At 42.8% G+C, this 21,221-nt stretch overlaps 1 protein-coding gene across 2 annotated transcripts; it reads left to right on the top strand.

Moving 5' to 3' along the window:
* Positions 1 to 335: 335 nt before the first annotated feature.
* Positions 336 to 13,878, top strand: LOC112072447 (negative elongation factor A). 2 transcript variants are annotated; one of them, XM_024139855.2, is made up of 11 exons: positions 336 to 558; positions 6,681 to 6,852; positions 7,369 to 7,530; positions 8,133 to 8,222; positions 10,871 to 10,998; positions 11,118 to 11,187; positions 11,400 to 11,488; positions 11,588 to 11,699; positions 11,901 to 12,217; positions 12,491 to 12,590; positions 13,276 to 13,878. In XM_024139855.2, exons 1-11 carry the CDS (start codon positions 349 to 351, stop codon positions 13,458 to 13,460), a joined length of 1,635 nt encoding a protein of 544 aa, XP_023995623.1. In that variant the 5' UTR covers positions 336 to 348; the 3' UTR covers positions 13,461 to 13,878. The 2 variants fall into 2 exon arrangements, with proteins under 2 accessions (XP_023995623.1, XP_023995624.1); XM_024139856.2 differs by lacking the exon at positions 336 to 558 and adding an exon at positions 689 to 873.
* The last annotated feature ends 7,343 nt before the right edge of the window (positions 13,879 to 21,221 follow it).

Genomic DNA, 21,221 nt, shown 5'->3' with positions numbered 1-21,221 from the left:
TAACCACAGCACTAATTTTAGCATCTTTAGTTGCATAACCTTAAATATACAGTAATTGTTGTACAATAATATTCCTACAGGCCTGTCTATTTTAAGAAATGTTTTAGTTGCATAACTCTAACACGCGAAATGAATGGTAAATAAATGCAATGCTGTTGTACACCTCAAGTGTTCTGTAAAGTAATTATTTTCAAAAGGCCCTGTAAAATAATATTTTTTGAGGACAGGTAAGAGAGAGGTGAGTTTATTTTGATCTCCCCGATATGAATATGTGGGTGGGTCCTAACAGTTCTGTTTTCTTAGGTAGCCTGTTAAAATGCCCGAACTCAATACACTTCTTTTTCCAAGATGGCGTCGATGAAGGACAGTGACACCGGCCTGTGGCTCCATAATAAGCTAGGATCAACGGACGAGCTTTGGGCGCCTTCTAGTATTGCTTCACTCCTCACTGTTTCAGTTATCGACAATATACGGTTGTGTTTTTCGAGTTTGTCGCCTCCAGTGAAGCTAAAACTCTTGCTAGGGATGCTGCATCTTCCCAGGCGGACTGTTGACGAGGTGGGTAACGTTACGCGAGTTGATATGACTGATTGAGCACTAGGTAGCTAGTTTAGATGGGATTATGCAACAGGCAGCCTTGACCGAGTTTCTAGCTGATGTTTCCTGAGCGGGAAGTATAGTTGTAACGTTAATGAACACCAAGCTTACAAGCTGTTTCAAGTGTATACTTAGCTAGTTAGCCGCAGATATGGCGATGCAGACAGTCAACATCATTACACCGTGTTCTCTACTCTAGTTAAACTATCGATAGCCAGCAGTCCGCATCGATCGCTTCCTTGCTTAGCTAGATTGCTGCTAACGTCAGCTGTGTAGGTAAGTGTCTACAGACCGGAGGTAGCTAACTATCGCGGCTAGGCTAATTCTGTCCAGTCGTATGTTTTCTGTTTTGTTTACCTAATGCACATGCCTTCTTTTCATAAACACCACGTTAGTTAGCTAACCTAAAATGTAGCATTGGAACTGTTTGTAGTGTAGTCGTATTTGTCATCTGATTTGTCTGAGAATCATTCAAATGCTGAACTTGTCGGAGTTTTGTCTGTCAGGTGGTTTCGCGTTTTGTTTTTAAATATTTTATTTCACCTTTGTTAAACCAGGTAGGCCAGTTGAGAACAAGTGCGACCTGGTCAAGATAAAGCAAAACAGTGCGACACAAACACAGTTACACATGGAATAAACAAACCTACAGTCAATAACACAATAGAAAAGTCTATATTCAGTGTGTGCAAATTAAGTAAGATTAGGGAGATAAGGCAATAAATAGGCCATAGTGGCGAAATAATTACAATTTAGCAATTAAACACTGGAGTGATAGATGTGCAGAAGATGAATGTGCACTGGGGTGCAAAGGAGAGAAAAAATAAATAACAATGAGGTAGTTGGGTGGGCTATTTACAGATGGGCTATGTACATGTGCAATGATCTGTAAGATGCTCTGACAGCTGATGCTTAAAGTTAGTGAGGGAGATATGAGTTTCCAGCTTCAGTGATTTTTTTTTAATTTTTTTTGCAATTCGTTCCAGTCATTGGCAGCAAAGAACTGGAAGGAAAGGCGGCCAAAGAGGAATTGGCTTTGGGGATGACCAGTGAAATATACCTGCTGGAGCGCATGCTACGGGTGGGTGCTGCTATGGTGACCAGTGAGCTGAGATAAGACAGGGCTTTACCTAGCAAAGAGTTATAGATGACCTGGAGCCAGTGGATTTGGCGARGAATTTGAAGCGAGGGCCAGCCAACGAGAGCATACAGGTCGCAGTGGTGGGTAGTATATGGGGCTTTGGTGACAAAACGGATGGTACTGTGATAGACTCCATCCAATTTGCTGAGTAGAGTTTTGGAGGCTATTTTGTAAATGACATCGCCAAAGTCAAGGATCGGTAGGATAGTCAGTTTTACGAGGGTATGTTTGGCAGCATGAGTGAAGGAGGCTTTGTTGCGAAAATAGGAAGCCGATTCTAGATTTCATTTTGGATTGGACTGCCAGTTAGTGCCATTTTGGAGGGCGTAACCAGCGAGCTAGCTAGGTCACAATTCCAAACTAGTGGGAGATGGTCTTTGAAATAGTTGTTGCTCTATTTTAAATCCGCTATCAACAGTTAAACTTTCTATTAAGCTTTGATAAATAAAACTCAACTGGTGTTGTAAACCAGGTGCATTCCATAAAATGTGTCGACATTGCTTTGTTTACCCATTCTATTTCCCTGATTTTAATACTGGTAAGCGATTGAATTAGCTACATGTAGGCTATACAGTTAGACTTGTCACTTCCATTTTTTATGACCATAACAAAATCTGTATCTCCTGTCATATATTATCTCTAAAATTAGTCCAAAGTTCTTTGCACTCCTAAGTTTCATCCAATGGAGACAGCTCTGGTTGACATTCTGCACCACGGAAGTTGTAGCTTCTATGTACGATTGAATATACACTGCTCAAAAAAATAAAGGGAACACTTAAACAACACAATGTAACTCCAAGTCAATCACACTTCTGTGAAATCAAACTGTCCACTTAYGAAGCAACACTGATTGACAATAAATTTCACATGCTGTTGTGCAAATGGAATAGACAAKAGGTGGAAATTATAGGCAATTAGCAAGACACCCCCAATAAAGGAGTGGTTCTGCAGGTGGTGACCACAGACCACTTCTCAGTTCCTCAGCTGATGTTTTGGTCACTTTTGAATGCTGGCGGTGCTTTCACTCTAGTGGTAGCATGAGACGGAGTCTACAACCCACACAGGTGGCTCAGGTAGTGCAGCTCATCCAGGATGGCACATCAATGCGAGCTGTGGCAAGAAGGTTTGCTGTGTCTGTCAGCGTAGTGTCCAGAGCATGGAGGCGCTACCAGGAGACAGGCCAGTACATCAGGAGACGTGGAGAAGGCCGTAGGAGGGCAACAACCCAGCAGCAGGACCGCTACCTCCGCCTTTGAGCAGGAGGAGCACTGCCAGAGCCCTGCAAAATGACCTCCAGCAGGCCACAAATGTGCATGTTTCTGCTCAAACGGTCAGAAACAGACTCCATGAGGGCCCGACGTCCACAGGTGGGGGTTGTGCTTACAGCCCAACACCGTGCAGGACGTTTGGCATTTGCCAGAGAACCCAAGATTGGCAAATTCGCCACTGGCTCCTGTGCTCTTCACAGATGAAAGCAGGTTCACACTGAGCCACGTGACAGAGTCTGGAGACGCCGTGGAGAACGTTCTGCTGCCTGCAACATCCTCCAGCATGACCGGTTTGGTGGTGTGTCAGTCATGGTGTGGGGTGTCATTTCTTTGGGGGCCGCACAGCCCTTCATGTGCTCGCCAGAGGTAGCCTGACTGCCATTAGGTACCGAGATGAGATCTCAGACCCCTTGTGAGACCATATGCTGGTGCGGTTGGCCCTGGGTTCCTCCTAATGCAAGACAATGCTAGACCTCATGTGGCTGGAGTGTGTCAGCAGTTCCTGCAAGAGGAAGACATTGATGCTATGGACTGGCCCGCCCGTTCCCCAGACCTGAATCCAATTGAGCACATCTGGGACATCATGTCTCGCTCCATCCACCAACGCCACGTTGCACCACAGACTGTCCAGGAGTTGGCGGATGCTTTAGTCCAGGTCTGGGAGGAGATCCCTCAGGAGACCATCCGCCACCTCATCAGAGCATGCCCAGGCGTTGTAGGGAGGTCATACAGGCACGTGGAGGCCAAACACACACACTACTGAGCCTCATTTTGACTTGTTTTAAGGACATTACATCAAAGTTGGATCAGCCTGTAGTGTGGTTTTCCACTTTAATTTTGAGTATGACTCCAAATCCAGACCTCCTTGGGTTGATAAATTTGATTTCCATTGATAATTTTTGTGTGATTTTGTTGTCAGCACATTCAACTATGTAAAGAAAAAAGTATTTAATAAGAATATTTCATTCATTCAGATCTAGGATGTGCTATTTTAGTGTTCCCTTTATTTTTTTGAGCAGTGTACTTTATTGTTCATTTACATGGAAATTTATTTTGTGCGATCAGAATACAAATGCACAAATACGCTGGAAAGTTAATAGTGCTGCGTTTACACAGGCAGCCCAATTCAGATAATTCCACTAATTAGTCTATTGACCAATCACATCAGATAGTTTTCATAGCTGATCTGATTAGACCAGTTAGTGGATAAAAGATCAGAATTGGGCTGTCAGTTTAAATGCAGCATTTTTTCTTTRTCTTTTTCTTTTATCTTAATGCAAACATTCACAGTCCCTGCAGCCTTCTGTCTGACCATATATTGGGCCTATGTCCCACTGTTCAGCAGCCTGGTGGCTGATGGAATGAAACTTGCCTTGCTCCTATTCTTGCTGAACAGTGGGACCTTATCTCTCCTTCTGGAGCACAGCAGCTCAAAACATTGGACCAGATTGTGTGCAGGGTTCTCTACAATGCACTTGGCCTTGTCCATCTATGAGGGAGGCCATGAAGCCCCCTGCACTGCAGCCTGCTGAGCTTGGAACACAGATTTAAGGTCCTCCCGATGATGGCCTTGTAAGGCAATTGACAGCCCACCATACCAGGCCAGGAAACAAAGTCGGCACACTCTATATGGCAGGTGTAGTACAGTGGCGGTCAGTGCCGTTTATGATGAGGGAGGACATTTTTATTTTTTATGAGCGTGGCCTTATTTCTATTACAGCATATTGGATGACTGTCATTCATATTCCATTCTCCCAGATCAATGTCAAATTGCTAGGTTTAGGATACTACATGGTACAACATTTTTCCCTATACCCATCATGAGGTTGCTACAACCTAGACAATGAATGAAAGTTTACAACGTAGGTGGACATAGGTCTAGAGACATTTGAGGTGACAGACAGTGAAGCATGGACAGACAGTGACACATTCAATTCTGCCTTGCACACTCTTGCGTGCATCTAGCTTATCTAGGGTGTAATCATTAGTCCAGCAGTTGCAAACAAGAGTTTCTTTTGGACAGATTCAGGTACTTTTATTCCCGTTTTGTTCCGTTTGCTCCCGTTTTTAAGAAATGTTTTCAACAGAATCGGTGGATTGAATACACCCCTGATCACGTGTAAACCCAGTTCACTTTCATAGCAGCCACATTGTATTCCTTCTGGCATCTATGCGCTCGCCTCCTCTCACCTTTTCCCTTCGTTTTTTGTAATTGTAATTATTCGCTCTTGTGGCCTATTTATTGCCTACCTCCTCATGCCTTTTGCACACACTGTATATAGACTTTCTTTTTTTTCTACTGTGTCATTGACTTGTTTATTGTGTTATTGGCTTGTTTATTGTTTACTCCATGTGTAACTCTGTGTTGTCTGTGTCACACTGCTTTGCTTTATCTTGGCCAGGTCGCAGTTGTAAATGAGAACTTGTTCTCAACTATCCTACCTGGTTAAATAAAGGTGAAATAATATGTTTTTTTAAAGTTTGTGGACTTCAGTGCATCAGCTGTATGTGACCAGCCGAAAAAACCTTTCCAAGCCAAACCATATCATAACCGCTAAACACAGCTTACATCGTAGCTAAAGTAACCATAATCAGCATAGCTAACAGAACTAAAGCGTTAGTAAACCCGCTTCAATCATGCAGTAACGTTAGCGTATAGTCAATAAGCAGTTTAGCGCTTACCACCAGCTGGCCCCGGTGGCAATAAATTAGTAAAACCAAAAACTTACTTTGACTTGGAACAGTTCCAGTGCTTTGTTGGACAGTCATAGCCAGCTAGCTAACATAGCATCCATCTGTTTGAGTAGGCTAAACTAGCTAGCTGCATTTGCTAGCTAAGTTATATATTTTTTTAAAGAAATTAATATGTTCAAAAGTGTTCATCTATTGTCTTTTTCTCTCTGAGTCAACTACTCACCACATGTTATGCACTGCACTGCTAGCTAGTTGTAGCTTATGCTTCCAGTACTAGATTGATTCATTCTCTGATCCTTTGATTGGGTGAACGTGTCAGTTCATGCTGCAAGGGCTCTGATAGGTTGGCGGATGTCCTCCGGAAGTTGTCATAATTACTGTGTAGGTTTATGGAATGGGGTGAGAACCATGAGCCTCCTAAGGTTTGTATTGAAGTCAATGTACCCTGAAGACGACGGAAGCTAGCTGTCCTCTGGCTACATCATGGTGCTACCTACAGAGTGCTGTTGAGGCTGCTGTAGACCTTATTGCAAAACAGTGTGTTATAATAAATTATTTGGTGACGTGAATAATATTTAGTGTAGTTTTATCAAAACAGTTTAACTTTTGGAATGTTTAAATTTTATGAAATTCACTGAGGAGGATGGTCCTCTCTTGCCTCCTCTGAGGAGCCTCAACTGGTGGTGTAGTTGGCGAGTGCCGGGTGTTGACATATATTCAATTTCCGTTCCCTGCTCTAACCTCCATATCCATATCTAACCTCCTCTGCCCCTACACACCCTGCCCCATGGAGATTCTAGGTTCAGTTTATTTCTATACCTTGTTCTATACCATTTGTATAAACTGCTTTAGGCCTACTGTGAGCCATGCATGCATGTAAAGCCTAAAAACACATTACCATTCCACAAGATTGGACAATAAAGTTTTTGTATCTTGCTCTACTCACCTCCACAATCATCTCCTCTCTGACCCTATCTGTGCAGATGAAGGAGGCCCTGTCCGAGATCATCCAGCTGGCCACGGTGGACTCTGAGCCCTGGGTACTGATGGTGGCAGACATCCTAAAGTCCTTCCCTGAGACGGGCTCCCTCAACCTGGACCTGGAGGAGCAGAACCCCAATGTACAGGACATCCTGGGGGAGCTCCGGGAGAAAGGTGGGTACACTACCATATGTCAGGGGTCACTAGTCAAGGGGGAAAATGAGAACAGCAGGAGTCATTGCGGTTCATGGTTCTAGCTTTGTCACTGGAGTGAATGATTTATGAAAATGGTGCTCTGTTTTTTTGTTGTACCTATTTCAAATAGGATTCATTTTCCAGCATGTTGGTGCTGCTTTACAATCGCCTGTTGATTGGCCGTGTATCAGAGTGGAGAATCGTTTTTTGTATTCAGAACATGAGCGGTGAATTGCTGAGCTCTAGACTACTTGTCATTATGCACTTTTTATTTATCACCTGTGTACATGTATGTAGAGGTACTGGTTGGTTATAGCATGATGCAGACAGGCAAGTGTACTAACGGCTTTCGCTTGCTCTTTGGGGTCTAGGTCGAGTTACTGTAAAAACACTGTCAGCTGCTGATGTAAAAAGGGATTAATTAAGCTTTCAAGATCCATTTAGAGATGTAATAAACAAGAAAATAAATGCTTTTGATTGCTCTCCTCCCTGCAGTGAGTGAGTGTGAGGCGTCAGCCATGCTCCCTCTGGAGTGCCAGTACCTGAACAAGAGCGCCCTGACCACCCTGGTGGGCCCACTCACGCCCCCCGTCAAACACTTCCAGCTCAAGAGGAAGCCCAAGAGTGCCACGCTCAGGGCAGAGCTGCTGCAGAAATGTAGGATAAGACACTTTACTTTATCCAGGGTACATGACAAGCGTCTAAAATGGCCACCTTGTCTCTTCACCTCAATCTCTGCATCTTCATCTGGGGACAAATGTATCGAGCGTCTCAGATTAGTAGTGCTGCTCTGGGATCAGGTCCCCCTCCTGTCCATTTACTGTTATTAGTGCAGATGAAGGAAAGCAGATGAGAAAAGGAAGCCACTTTAGACTGTTGAAATGACTCCCCATGTTTCAGGTCTCCTCTCCTTTGTGCTAATTTTACAGAAAGTTGAATGGTCTTTTTGTCACATTGATGAATGGTCATGACTCATGTTCATTGCGGCACGCACTGGAAAACGCATTTCTTATTGGACAAGTTAATGTAGTCCCTCCCTGTTTGTAAGTTTTCTTCTGTCATGTGCCAAATGACAACAGCACCCTTGAGTGTATTCACTAGGAGCCTAACGGAACCAAACAGGACGAAAAATGACCGACCTGAATTGGTTCAATTGAAAGTCTTATTTTAGTTTTAAAATGTTTTCCATTGCTAAATGTTATGCTACAATGTTCACTGATTTAATACACCCCATTGACTCATTTTTATTGCGTTTTCAGCCACAGAGACAGCTCAACAGCTGAAGAAGACAGCGGGAGTGCCTTTCCACGCCAAAGGAAGAGGCCTGGTCAAGAAGATGGACACCACCAGTGAGTTTGACACACTTCTTGTTGTTGCCAAGACTATGAACACTTACACCATTTATACCAGGGTTTAGCCTGTAATTGAACTGAATAGCGCTTCAATCTAGTCATTTGTTGCTGCTGGAGTGAAACATGCTTTTATTAGCACAATCATTGCGGAACAATTCTAAATGTAATTGCGTGTTAAAAAACTGTTTTGATTCCACATAGCTACAGCAAATCGCTTCCTCGTTGTGTAGTATGGGGACCCCAGGAAAAGCATGCTCCAAAAACACCAAAATACCTCATTTTAGAAACGGCAAAGCTCTCAGTATTGTGATGCAAGGTCTTTTAGATGTTGTACACATTCAATTGTTATATTTGCAATGTTCTATTCCATTTTGTTGCGAAAAAAGAACTTATCCTTTTAATTGTTTGAAACCTGAACATTTAACTGCAAATAACAGGGCATGTCTTACCTTGCTTCAAAGTATCCTGTATCCAAAATCCCATCAAACATGGAGGCAATTATTTTATAAAGACTTCCATATGCCAATGAAACCAGTAGTCTATTTCTCTCATGTTCTATTTGTTTCCTTCGATGTCAAGTATCCAGAAGTAGAATCCTGGTCATATTAGCCCGTGTGCGGTGCGCGTTTGACAGTGTTTTCCCACTAATTGCATTATGGAATGGACATTCGCGTGTCGCCTACTGCCTTGTGCAACTGGATTCTGGAATTCCTGACGGGCTGCCCCCAGGTTGTGAAGGTAGGCACCTCATCTTCACTGATTCTCAACATGGCCCCACAAGGGTGTGTCCTCAGTCCCGTCCTGTATTCCCTGTATACCCACGACTGCATGGGCTCAGAGTTCCAATTCCATCATCAAGTTCGCTGGCAATACGACAGTAGTAGGCATGATTTACCAACTATGACGAGACGGCCTACAGGGAGGTGGTAGGCACTTTGATGGCATGGTGCCAGGTAAACAACCTCTCCCTCAAATGTTAGCAAAACAAAGGTGCTGATTTGTGGACTTCAGGAGGAACCAGGCTGGACACGCCCCCATCATCATCATCAACGGTGTCGCCGTGGAGACAATAACTTCAAATTCTTCAGCGTACATATCTGAGAGAAGCAGAAATGGTCTAACCACTGGGACGCCGTAGTGAAAAAGGCACGACAGAGACTCTTAAACAGGATGCTGAAGAAATCCGGCCTATCCCAGAGGGCCCTCAGTGTTCAACAGGAGCACCATCGAGAGCATACTGTCGGGCTGGGTCACTGCCTGGTATGGAAACTCCACTGCCGCAGACCGCAGGACTCTTTAGATGGCGATACGTGCAGCTGAAAGCACCAGGTGTTACAGGAAGGCCAAGAAGATCATCAGGGACCCCAGCCACCCAAACCATGCCCTGTTCAAACACTCAGACGTGGGCAGACTGGACAATAGTTTCTACCCTCAGACCATCAGGCTGCTGAATATCCACCACTAGTCAGCTATCTGCTCCAGCCTCCCCACTGCTACTCCCCATGGACATTTTCCCCCAACTATTCCTGCTATGGACATTTCCCACCCTCACACCCTCAATGGTCACTTATATTACCTGCTGCTCCCCTACCCCTGCTACTCCTGCTATGGACATTCCCCCCTACCCCAATAACGTTCATCACTGTTGCAGTTATTCATATGTATATTATGTTAAAAAAATATATATATACATATTTTGTTTTTATTTCACTTGGTCCCCATACCCCCTCAATGGTCATGCTGTTCTCCCTATGGTCTTTATTCTGCCTCCACCCCAATGGATATTTATTTATTCATCACTGCTACAGTTATGATATGTATATAGTGCTATTTGTTTTTTTATTACCATTTTAATTATTTTATTTCACTTAGTCCTGCATCACACCTGCAACCCTGTACATGTGACTATTAAACAATCTGAATCTGTGCATTGCTGCGCTTTATAATGTGAAGAAATTATAGTTGATCAACTTCTTAAGCTAAACGTTCTGATCTGTTGCATCAGATTCATTGCTTTTTAGCAGGGTTTTTTAAGTATCCTAGACCTACTGGTTGTATGAATTTGGGCTCTATCGTCCCTCAACTGCCCCAGTGTCTGTTTTGGAATAGGACATTTCTTTGTTGCACAGAACGACAAGCTGACAAATAGAGTAGGTCAACTTTTCTACTATGGGAGATAGTAGATTGACATACGCTAGTGATTTTGCTGTTCGTTACTCGTCTTGTTGGCTGAGGAAAAGTAAATGTGGACAGTTATTCTAGCATCTTCAAATTGCGCAAGTTGCATCCTTGAGTTGCATGTTCGGTTAATATGAACTACCATACTCTAAATGTGATTTTCTGTCATTTTGAGCACTGTGGGTGGACGCCCTAATCAGGTTACACACCCAATGCATACGAGTCTGGTAAATTTCTCAAATGTCCGGTAAATGTAAATGCTGCCAGTCAAATGTCCGGTAAATGTAAATGCTGCCAGTCAAATGTCCGGTAAATGTAAATGCTGCCAGTCAAATGTCCGGTAAATGTAAATGCTGCCAGTCAAATGTCCGGTGCCACATTTTCCTGACGGAAAACCTGATTTATACCCCCTGGTATCTGAGTGGTTTCTGAGATCATGTTATCATGTTTTCTACCCTTCCTTCCAGCACCCCTGAAGGGGATCCCCAAAGCCCCGTTCCGCAGCCCCACCACCCCCAGCATGTTCAGCCCCCCCAGCAACCGCACACCCATCGCCCCAGCACGGACACCCCTGCGCAAGGAGAGGGGGGTCAAGGTGACTAAGGGGGCTTAACAAGTGGCATGGGCTGTGTCCCAAATGGCACCCTATTCCCTACATAGTGTGTGTTCAAATGTGTCAAGAGAAGCTGATGAACATTATTCTCTGTTTTCCAGTTGTTAGACATCTCAGAGCTGGATATGGTGGGAGCTGGTAGAGAGGCAAAGAGGAGAAGAAAGACTTTGGGTAACTGCCTTTTTCTATTTCCATCTATCGCTCTAGCTAGCAGTCTTCACTGTTGTTCACCATCCTTCAGACTCACTGACTCATATTAATGATTATGTGCTAGTGGTATTTGCTACAACATTCAGGACAAGAGAAGTTGAAATTGTTTAGAAAAGTTGAATGTCTTCACTTAAACCATTTATGGCCCTCTCTCTGTGTCACTGTGTGTACAGAAACAGAGGCTGGGGAGAAAGCTGCTAAAGAGGAGGCTGTGGTGGAGAACGCTACACCAGACTATGCTGCTGGACTGGTATCTACACAGGTAGGAACACTCACTCAGTGTCATTCACACACACTCACTAACTCACACAATGTAATGCAACTTATACAGCGGTATTGACACACTTTTCCTGTGTTTCAGAAACTGGGTGCGTTGAACAACGAGAGCGCCCTGCCGTCTACGAGCTACCTGCCGTCTACCCCCAGTATGGTCCCCTCCTCCTCCTACATTCCCAGTTCAGAGACACAGCCAGGTGAGAGAGACGCCTACAGAGCTGTTACTCAGATCTCAGGGTAACCCTCCATTTGGCTAGCCTGGGTATCAGTCGGTTTGTGTTAACATTCCACTCCTTGTACCCCAGACAAGTTTTCTGTAGTTACTCCTATCCAATCTTCTCAGATTGGCAGAGTGATATAGCGAGTGTCTCATGTCGATAACTGGATCTTCATTCTAGCGAACGCAGGTGGTTTGGGACGTGACGCCCTGCAGTCGGGTCGTCAGCCTGAGGAGTCAGCCACGCCCGGCGCTGCCGCCACCACCACCCTCCCGGGCCAGTTCAAACAGAGGACGCCCATGTACAACGCCAGCAACACTGCCACCAGCCCCACCGCCCCTGCCTCGCCCAGCACGCCAGCCAGCACCCCCGCCAGCAGCAACGGCCCCCCGGCCGCCGCCACCGCCACACAGCCCGAGACCCCCACCACACAGCCCCCCCAGCCCCCGACGCCCACGCCCCAGCAGCCCCAGCCCAAGAAGAACCTCTCGCTCACGGTGAGTTGGCTCAAGGCATCATTGGGACTTCCAATATCCACACTAGTATTCTACTTAGAATTAGGCATTATATTGGGTGAGCGTTCAAATCTGGACTACTTACTATGTGAGACTGCTATGCTTACATACAAACATTGACTGTGGAGATTGTAGTACAGTATGTGGAATGGTGGTTTACTTGCAATGGCTGATGTGTGGTTGTTTGACCTGCGCCGCTGTGTGTAACCTCTGCGCCGCTGTGTGTAACCTTTGCGCCGCTGTGTGTAACCTCAGAGAGACCAGATGTATGCTGCTCAGGAAATGTTCAAGACGGCCAACAAGGTTACCAGACCAGAGAAAGCGCTCATCCTGGGCTTCATGGCTGGATCCAGAGGTACTGTACTGCTTTCTGCAAAATACTCCCTCATTTTGGTAAAAAGTAAAAGCTTTTTTGCAACGGATTAGAAATATTCCCTGGAGTATGTCCAGCTAGTCGTATACTGTGAGTTTAACGTTTTAGTAATGTGTTTGACTGGGATGTGGATATGTGCAAGCCCTCTGGTGGGGGTCGCATCTAAGCCTATCTGGCTATTTACTCACATGTACATGTGTACACAAACACACCTTACAACACTCTTACCCTCACTGCTAGTTGAAAATGTCTGACTTCTACCATATCACCACACAACATCTAACTGATCTATCCCCTCCTCCTCCAGAGAACCCTTCTACCATAACACCACACAACATCTAACTGATCTATCCCCTCCTCCTCGCAGAGAACCCTTCTACCATAACACTCTAGAACATCTAACTGATCTATCCCCTCCTCCTCCAGAGAACCCTTCTACCATAACACTCTAGAACATCTAACTGATCTATCCCCTCCTCCTCCAGAGAACCCTTCTACCATAACACTCTAAAACATCTAACTGATCTATCCCCTCCTCCTTCCAGAGAACCCTTCTACCATAACACTCTAAGAACATCTAACTGATCTATCCCCTCCTCCTCCAGAGAACCCTTCTACCATAACACTCTAGAACATCTAACTGATCTATCCCCTCCTCCTCCTCCAGAGAACCCGTGTCCGGAGCAGGGGGACATTATCCAGATAAAGCTGAGTGAACACACAGAGATCCTGCCCAAGGCAGATGGCACGGGCAGCACCACCATGCTGGTGGACACAGTGTTTGAGATGAACTACTCCACAGGACAGTGGACCCGCCTCAAGAAGTACAAACCAATCACCAACGCCTCCTGAGGTGGCTGCTGGCCTGCCTGTCGGGACTAAACATACATACATACATACATTTGCATGCGCAAGCATCAACACACAGACCAAATCCTCCTCTGGTGGACAGGGACTTGTCACACACACACTTGTGCATACACACATGGGCCAAATTCAGTGTGTGAGGGGCTAGGGAGGGTTGAGTGGGAGGGATAGGGGGGTACAGGTTAACGGGGTATGGCTCCCTCTTTCAAAGTTCCTGCATTGCCAGGCAGGGGTATCCTCAAGACTTTTCCCCCCCCATTAGTTTTTTTTGTTTGTTTTTGTTTATATGTCCACTCAGATTACTGAATGTTTGGTAAGGGGAGGGATACAAAGTTCTACCTTATTTTGATAAGACAACTGTTAACACTTGCTTTACTATTAAAGGTACAAGCATGCCACACTATGTCAAGAGAAAGTCGTTATTACAACTGTCTGTGTTTTTCATTGTGAGAAGGTAAATAATGGGACGTTTGCAGCTTCCTACTTACTGTCAAAGAATGATTTGAAAAGAACAAAGAAAAGAGCCTGAACACATCAGAAAAATGTGACAGAGGGATGATCTGCTGTTTCCTTTGTGCTGTCTAGTTCTGTTATGGAACATTCTGGAGAAAGCCGTTTTTCATCCTTACCAAGAAGGGAAGAAAATAAAGTGAAAACATGTTCAGATTCCAGAGTGTTTAACGTCAGTCCTTCAGAACATCTCTCCTCCTGACTCTAAGATCATGATGATTAGGGTAAAGGTGGTCTATGGTAAAGACGCACCGTTGACAGCTTCGTCCACACTGATCTGTCGGATTACTCTTCAAGACAGGATGTTCAGGCAACTGGGGCTGCACTAGCATGACGATACCTGTCGTAAGACAATGCAGTCTCACTGGTATTTAGTACAGTATGAATCAGTGGCGGCTTGTCCATTAGCATGTTTGGGGGCGGTGCCCTATAGTCCAAAAAAAAGTATGTTTAAAACACTCATAAGTGCTGTAGCCTTTACATTTTACGGTTTAAATATGTTCCAAACTATTATTTCAGTTGGCCTCTTATTGCTCTGAGGGGGGCAGGTTTTAGCACCCAGGACCGCTACATTAGATTACATTGACAGATAGCGGTTCTGAGAAGAAATGCACGGCTGCTTCAAGTCTATTGCTCCTCTTGGGGCGTTGAGCGTGAACGCCCCAGCTGCTCTGATCTAACTCCATTCCAACAGCAGGCAGTAATCATGGTCAACAGATGTGAAAATGAATGGGATTTTGGCGCCAACAGGCAGCATCTCGTGGTGGGATTAGCGGCTGTGAGTATACTGTATGTCATTACAATCTGAAATCAGGAATAAAAGTTAACTCATCAATATAGCACTGATTTTGTACGGCACCTGACCTTCGGATTGACTGTCATGCTCATGACAGGTTTAGGCTACAAGATGAAAGGTTGGTGGAATTCGTTTCCAGATTAGCCAACATAGCTTGAATGTTCATTGCTTGCTACTTGATGAGGCCCAATCCTTCAGTCGACTCAGACTGGCGCTTTGCTTTGGTGTATGCCCCCAAATTATGTATTCTAATTCACTAATGGAGGAGAGGATAAGGTTTTTATTTTTTGCGAGGCAATTTAGTTGGCAATTAAGCTTTTCTCTGAAATTTCAGTTATGCCAGAACTGTGTTTTTGATCTGCAGTCATTTCTGGTTTCTATCAGGACTGGTGCTATTCTGTTATGTCAATCCAGTCAGGTTTTTTAATTAACACATGATTTGGGGCATTTAGTTGAATTTATGGATCTCGCCGCACTGGACCTGTTGAAAAACCCTATTTTCTTGGCGAACTGTTGCTTTTCACTGGTTTAATTAACTATAGCGTATAGGCAATGAAATGCATTTCTGTCCAAACATTTCAGCAGGCCGTCTGCCCCATCTAATCAGTCAATCACGAGCCGCCACTCATATGAATGTCCCTAAGGCTGATTGGACTGTACCAGAGTAAGTGCTCCTCTGCAAGGCCCGCCTTAAAATTTAAGCAAATTACAAGGCTAAGATTTGTCTGTATCCTTTACTCAAACAAAGTCACTAGAAATTAGCATTTCACCCCCCCAAAAACAATTTTTTAAACTAATCTTACCTGGTGGGATAGAAAAGCAGACCACAGACATGAAGCCTGACCACCAGTTTCAACATAGTTCTGAAACACCCTTTTGTGCTTTCCTGGTGGCAGTGAAATGATATACAATCGAAGATAAGTATGTCCATGCATGCTTATTTCAATAATGTAATGGTGCTGAAATTATTGTAACATAAAAAAAAAATACCCGATTTTTATGAATATAGCTATATAAATGTAGATTTCCACCTAAATAGACATAGCCAAAGTTAATTTTTTCATGTGTGGCCATGCTGAATAGTTTAGAAAGGTCTGGAACTCCACTTTCTGTGAAACAATGGTTATAAATTGCTGAGGTGTACTAACTTTTGAGTTCACAGGTTCAAGTACGTAGTACAAATATTATGGAAAATATGAAAAATTATTTCCCCCCCCCTATTCAGCAAAAGGCCTTCTAAATATAGTAACAATAAAATAAAAAATTACTTAATATAAGTTTTCACCTTCACCTAATGTTATTAAGTGACATTGCACCATTTTACATTACTGTCAGAAAGTTGTCTGCATCACACAGCTGCCATTCAAATGTCTTCAGATCCTTACAACTTCAGCTTTAAGTGATTTCGTTTTCCCTGTAGGAGCCAATGGTCAGAGCATCCTTTGAAGAATCCTGTTGGGTTCCATGTTGAACCATTTCTACTGAGGTTTCTAAACGGAACCCAAAATGCTTCAACAGGAAATTAATCTGCTACTTCTCAATAAATCAGACTATTTAAATAGAATGTGTGGCTTTGGTAAAATCTATTTAAATAGAATCTGTGGCTTTGGTAAAATCTATTTAAATAGTRTGATTTATTGAGAGTAGCAGATTCATTTCCTGTTACATGTCAGGATGAGRCTGCAGGAAGGGTCACTYAAGTTAGCATTAGCCCACCATTATTCCTGATTCTCCAATAGAWTRTYRSYKWMRSYRAYAWTCTATCGACAAATAGAGAGTAGGGTGCTACAAGTGAAATCAGATTTTTTACAAACGGAATTGAATGCACACTGCTCACCTGCAAAATGATGACATCCAACATGTTCAGCTAACTCCATGTTTCGCGAATCGCTTACAGGTCGGATTGTAAACGTAGGGCTGGGTGGAATGGAATGGGCATTGTGGCAAAAATGTTAGTGTAACAATATAACTTAATCACTTTTTATAATTATTTTAGCGAGGCAATAATTAGTATGGCTAATTAAGCTTAACTTCTACTGAAAATATATCAGATTATGCAAAATACTAAACGAAAGTGGAACACAGAAAACAAGACACCCACCCTAACAAACTTATTTGATCCATAGCAAGCTCATCATTCTGGGTTTCATCCTATCACGGCGACAAACACTGGTTCGCATAAATTCCTCCATGAAAAAACCACCACCTTATGATCATAAACCAGTCAAGTTTTTTAATTAACACACAGCATGACTCTCTCGCGGGCAATTATGAGTTGAAGCATTTAAAAAACAGACAATAAAAAAAGACCCAAAAACAAAAAACCCAAAAAAAAACCTTCCCAAAAAATCACAGACAAAAAAAACACAAAAATACAACACTATAAACAACCCACTCAACAAAACCCAAAAACTACAATAAAAACAATAACCAAATCACAAAACACACACCCACCAAAAAAAATAACAAACAAACACAAAACCAACCCCCCATCACCCATCTCAATACTCACAAAACCAAAATCCATATCACCTAACCCACCACACCAACACATCCAACCAGCCACAAAAAGAAAATACACCCACACCACAACATCACCCAAAATATCATCATAACCATCAAATAGGATATCGCCGCACTGGAACCATCTGTTGAGAAGAACCCAACTAACTTACAGTATCTTCTGGAACGAAACTCAGTTGCTTTCCAGCTGGTCCTTATAAAATAACTATAACAGCGTATACTCAACCAATGAAATGCATTTCTGTCCAAACATCTATCACGACAGCAAACGCCCGTACATGCCCACACTCCTAAATACAGGACAAACAACTACAATCAAGAGATCGACGACAACTAACTCCCACCAAAACACCCACTATAAGTGTATAAGGCTGAATTGGAACTAGTACCAGAGCTCAAGCCAAAATGCCTCCACCAACACCTCTCGCCAACAACAGGCCCGCTTAACATCTTAAGCAAAAAAATAAACATAACCCCACAAGACCTAAAAAGGATTTGTACACTGCTGATAACCCACTCTTAAGTCACAGAAACAAAAAGACACACTCTAACCAGGCACCAATCAAAACACTCTCTCGAATCACCCCCCCAAAAAAAACCACCAACACATTTAACATCTCAACTAATCACTACTAAACAACTGACTGCGGCCATAGAAACCACACAAACCAAAAAAAACCACGCAGAATCTCCACACCGAACAAGAACGATCAAAATTGATCACGCTGAACACACCACTAAACCAATTCCAAGAAACACAAGAAACGTTCTGAAACACTGCACCACTTTTGTGCTTTCCCTGGTGGCAGTGAAATGATATACAATCGAGAGATAAGGTATGTCCATGCATGCTTTGATTCGAAAATAATGTAATGGTGCTGAAATTATTGTAAAAATCTAAAAAAAAATACCCGATTTTTATGAATATAGCTATATAAAAACAATAATGTGAAGATTTCCACAATCACCAATACGAGAACAATCAGTCCAACCAAGTATTAAGACTTTTTTTCAATAGTGTTAAGGCCATACGCTGAAGTAAAGTACCTAGAGAAAGAGCGGTCTACGAGACCATACACCTTTCCTAGTGAACACCAAGTAGAGTTATAAGACCAACAACAAACAACAAACCATTCCTGAAGGATCACGTACTTAGCTTTCGCAATAAACTGAGTTCACAGGTTCAAGTAACGCCTATACACCAAATTAAATTATGGAAAATAAGATGAAATAACACCATATTAAAAATTAAGAACATTCTCCCCACCCCCTACCATTCACAGCACAAGCCCTTATACCTAAAACACTATAAGTAAACAATAAAATAAAAAATTTCCTATAACATATAAAAAACACAACCACTCAAAAACAACCCAACCCCTAAACACCAACAAAAAAAACACCAGCCAATTTTACCCCACCTTCCACGCTACCAAAAATTTCTTACATAAGTGACATTCTTGCCCACCACGCATAACCACAACAAACACCAATCATTTAACACCATTCAACTAAGTCAAGAAAAGACTTGTCATGCACATTACACAAGCCTTGGCCAGGAAATTAAAAAAACCAACCCATGTCATATCAGAACTCCTCTAGCAACCTCATCAAGCCCACTACCCTCTCAAAAAATAAGAGTAAGCATCCTTTCGCATATCTCTCACCCTGCTAGGACCCCACAAATCAAAGAGTCAAGAGACATCCTTTGAAGAATAAAAACACCCTGTATGGGCTTACACCAATGTTGAAAAACAACAAACCCACATCTTATCTACTCGAGCACGTTTCTATAACCCGAAAAACCCAAAAATGACTATCAAACAAAGGAAATCTATCTGCTACCTCACTCACTAAATTCAGAAACTTATATATACCAATAAAAGCCTAAATTGTGGCATTGGGTAAAAAATATGAACACTATCCTAAATATAGGAATCTGGTGGCTTTGGTAAAACCAATTCATTTAAATAGTCTTGAATTAAAATCATTAGAGTAGCCAGATTCATCTTTCAACACATCGTTGACACACATGTCGAGAATAGAGTACACATGACAAAGGAAAATGGGTCACTCGAAAAACAAGTTGCCCATTCAAGCCAAACCTACTATGATTACTCCCTGATTCTCCACATCAGACCAAATCTGTGGCTATAATTGGTAACACATCAACTCGACAAAATCACCAAAGAGTTAAGCGGGTAAACCTACCAACCCAAGAGACAAAATCGAATTAATTTTACAAACGGAAATGAAAATCTGCACCACACTCAGCTTACACACAAAAAACAACAAACCTGAAAAATAATGACATACAACATCGATTCACAGAACTAATCAACACACCCAACTGATTTCAGCGAACACAAAAATACACGTTAACAGGTCGGAACTGACTGGTAAAACAAGTAGGACTGGGTGGACGACATGGCAAAATGGCATATGGTGGCACAAAATTTAGTGTAACATATACCACTTTAGCATCCCGTATAAAAACCACATCTAGCCCGCAACAACTCGCGGCGCCAAACGAACCAGGGACACCCAAGACCTCTGCAAGCCATCAAACAATGACCACATACACACCAATTCAGAAGACATTTCGTCAACCAACATGCGCCAATACACCACACAACAAAAACACGCGGCCACTTGACAGAAGACAACAGGGGAAAACACACTCTAAACATCTCTAGTTTCAAGTCAGCAGTGACCGTACACTAGTACTTGAAAAAAGCGCACCAAGTACAAATTAAGCACGCGGTACCCGATACGCTAAACTAGCCGTCAGCAAATAAATCATCACACCTAACACGCTTACTAACACTAAAGCGGAGGTGGAACCATATTCCATTACATGTTCATATATCTCCTGCCGTACAAGATTATATAACTTAACAAACTAGCACTCTAATGTTAACTGAGACTCACAATACTCTCTAAAAACGATACCCACAACACCAACACCAACAATCCACAAAACATTCCACATTAAAACAACAAAAACACAACCCACAACAACCCCAAAAACCGTAAACCCCCACCAATACAACAAAACCACACACACCAAAACCAAAACAAAAAAAACCAAACAAAAACCCAAAACTAAAAAATAGATAACCTAAACACAAACAATAAACACGACGAAGATACAACACCAATTACACCCCCAACCCAAAAGAAACACACCCCCATAACCGAAAAACAAAACCACCACCCAGACAACACCAACAACACCCCAACACAACAAAAACACAAACAACACAGACCTCCACTATCCCGAAAAAATCACCCACAGACAAAAATACCAACAAACACCAAAAAACAATGAACAAAATAACACATAATATAAAAAATAACAACACCCCCCAACAAAACAAAAAAAAAACCAAAACCAACCAAAACCACAAACCAAAAACAAAAAACAAATATACCCAAAACCCCAAACCCCAAAAATTCACACCCTCACCACCAAGTCACAAACGACACCAAACACCACCAGACCACCCAACAAACACAAAGACACCAAACCCGAACACCAACAACAAAACCAACCAAAACTATACACACCACAACAACACAAAAAAAAAAAACCAAACCAGCCCAAAACAAAAAAAACACACGAATAAAAACTAAACAACAAACTTAAACCATGTTCAACCCAAGACACACCACATCAAAATCGCCCTGATAACCTCAGAAAATGGTGTCATTCAATGATTTAGTTTCCATCACACGGTGTTAGGAGCCAAATTATGTTTGTGTGTGGTACTGGCAATATGGTGGCTCACCTAGGCACACACCTTTTTTCCCTGGATACCATTTCCCATGGCAATATGGCATGGAAAATCCTAGGTATTGGCATGGAAAGCAAAACAGATTTTGACACAACCCATAGTTTATGATTTGTTACCCGG

Source organism: Salvelinus sp. IW2-2015, unplaced genomic scaffold (genome assembly GCF_002910315.2).
Source record: "Salvelinus sp. IW2-2015 unplaced genomic scaffold, ASM291031v2 Un_scaffold1931, whole genome shotgun sequence".
Classification (NCBI taxonomy): domain Eukaryota; kingdom Metazoa; phylum Chordata; class Actinopteri; order Salmoniformes; family Salmonidae; genus Salvelinus; species Salvelinus sp. IW2-2015.
Note: the sequence above shows the minus strand (reverse complement) of the source record. Positions and strands in the feature narration are given on the sequence as shown.

What these genes read in the sequence shown, in the direction of transcription:
- LOC112072447 (XM_024139855.2), top strand. Translation starts at nt 349, where the DNA reads ATGGCGTCGATGAAGGACAGTGACACCGGCCTGTGGCTCCATAATAAG. An exon ending in CCAGGCGGACTGTTGACGAG is followed by an intron (nt 559 to 6,680) that starts GTGGGTAACGTT and finishes CTATCTGTGCAG; the next exon opens with ATGAAGGAGGCCCTGTCCGA. An exon ending in CTTCATGGCTGGATCCAGAG is followed by an intron (nt 12,591 to 13,275) that starts GTACTGTACTGC and finishes CTCCTCCTCCAG; the next exon opens with AGAACCCGTGTCCGGAGCAG.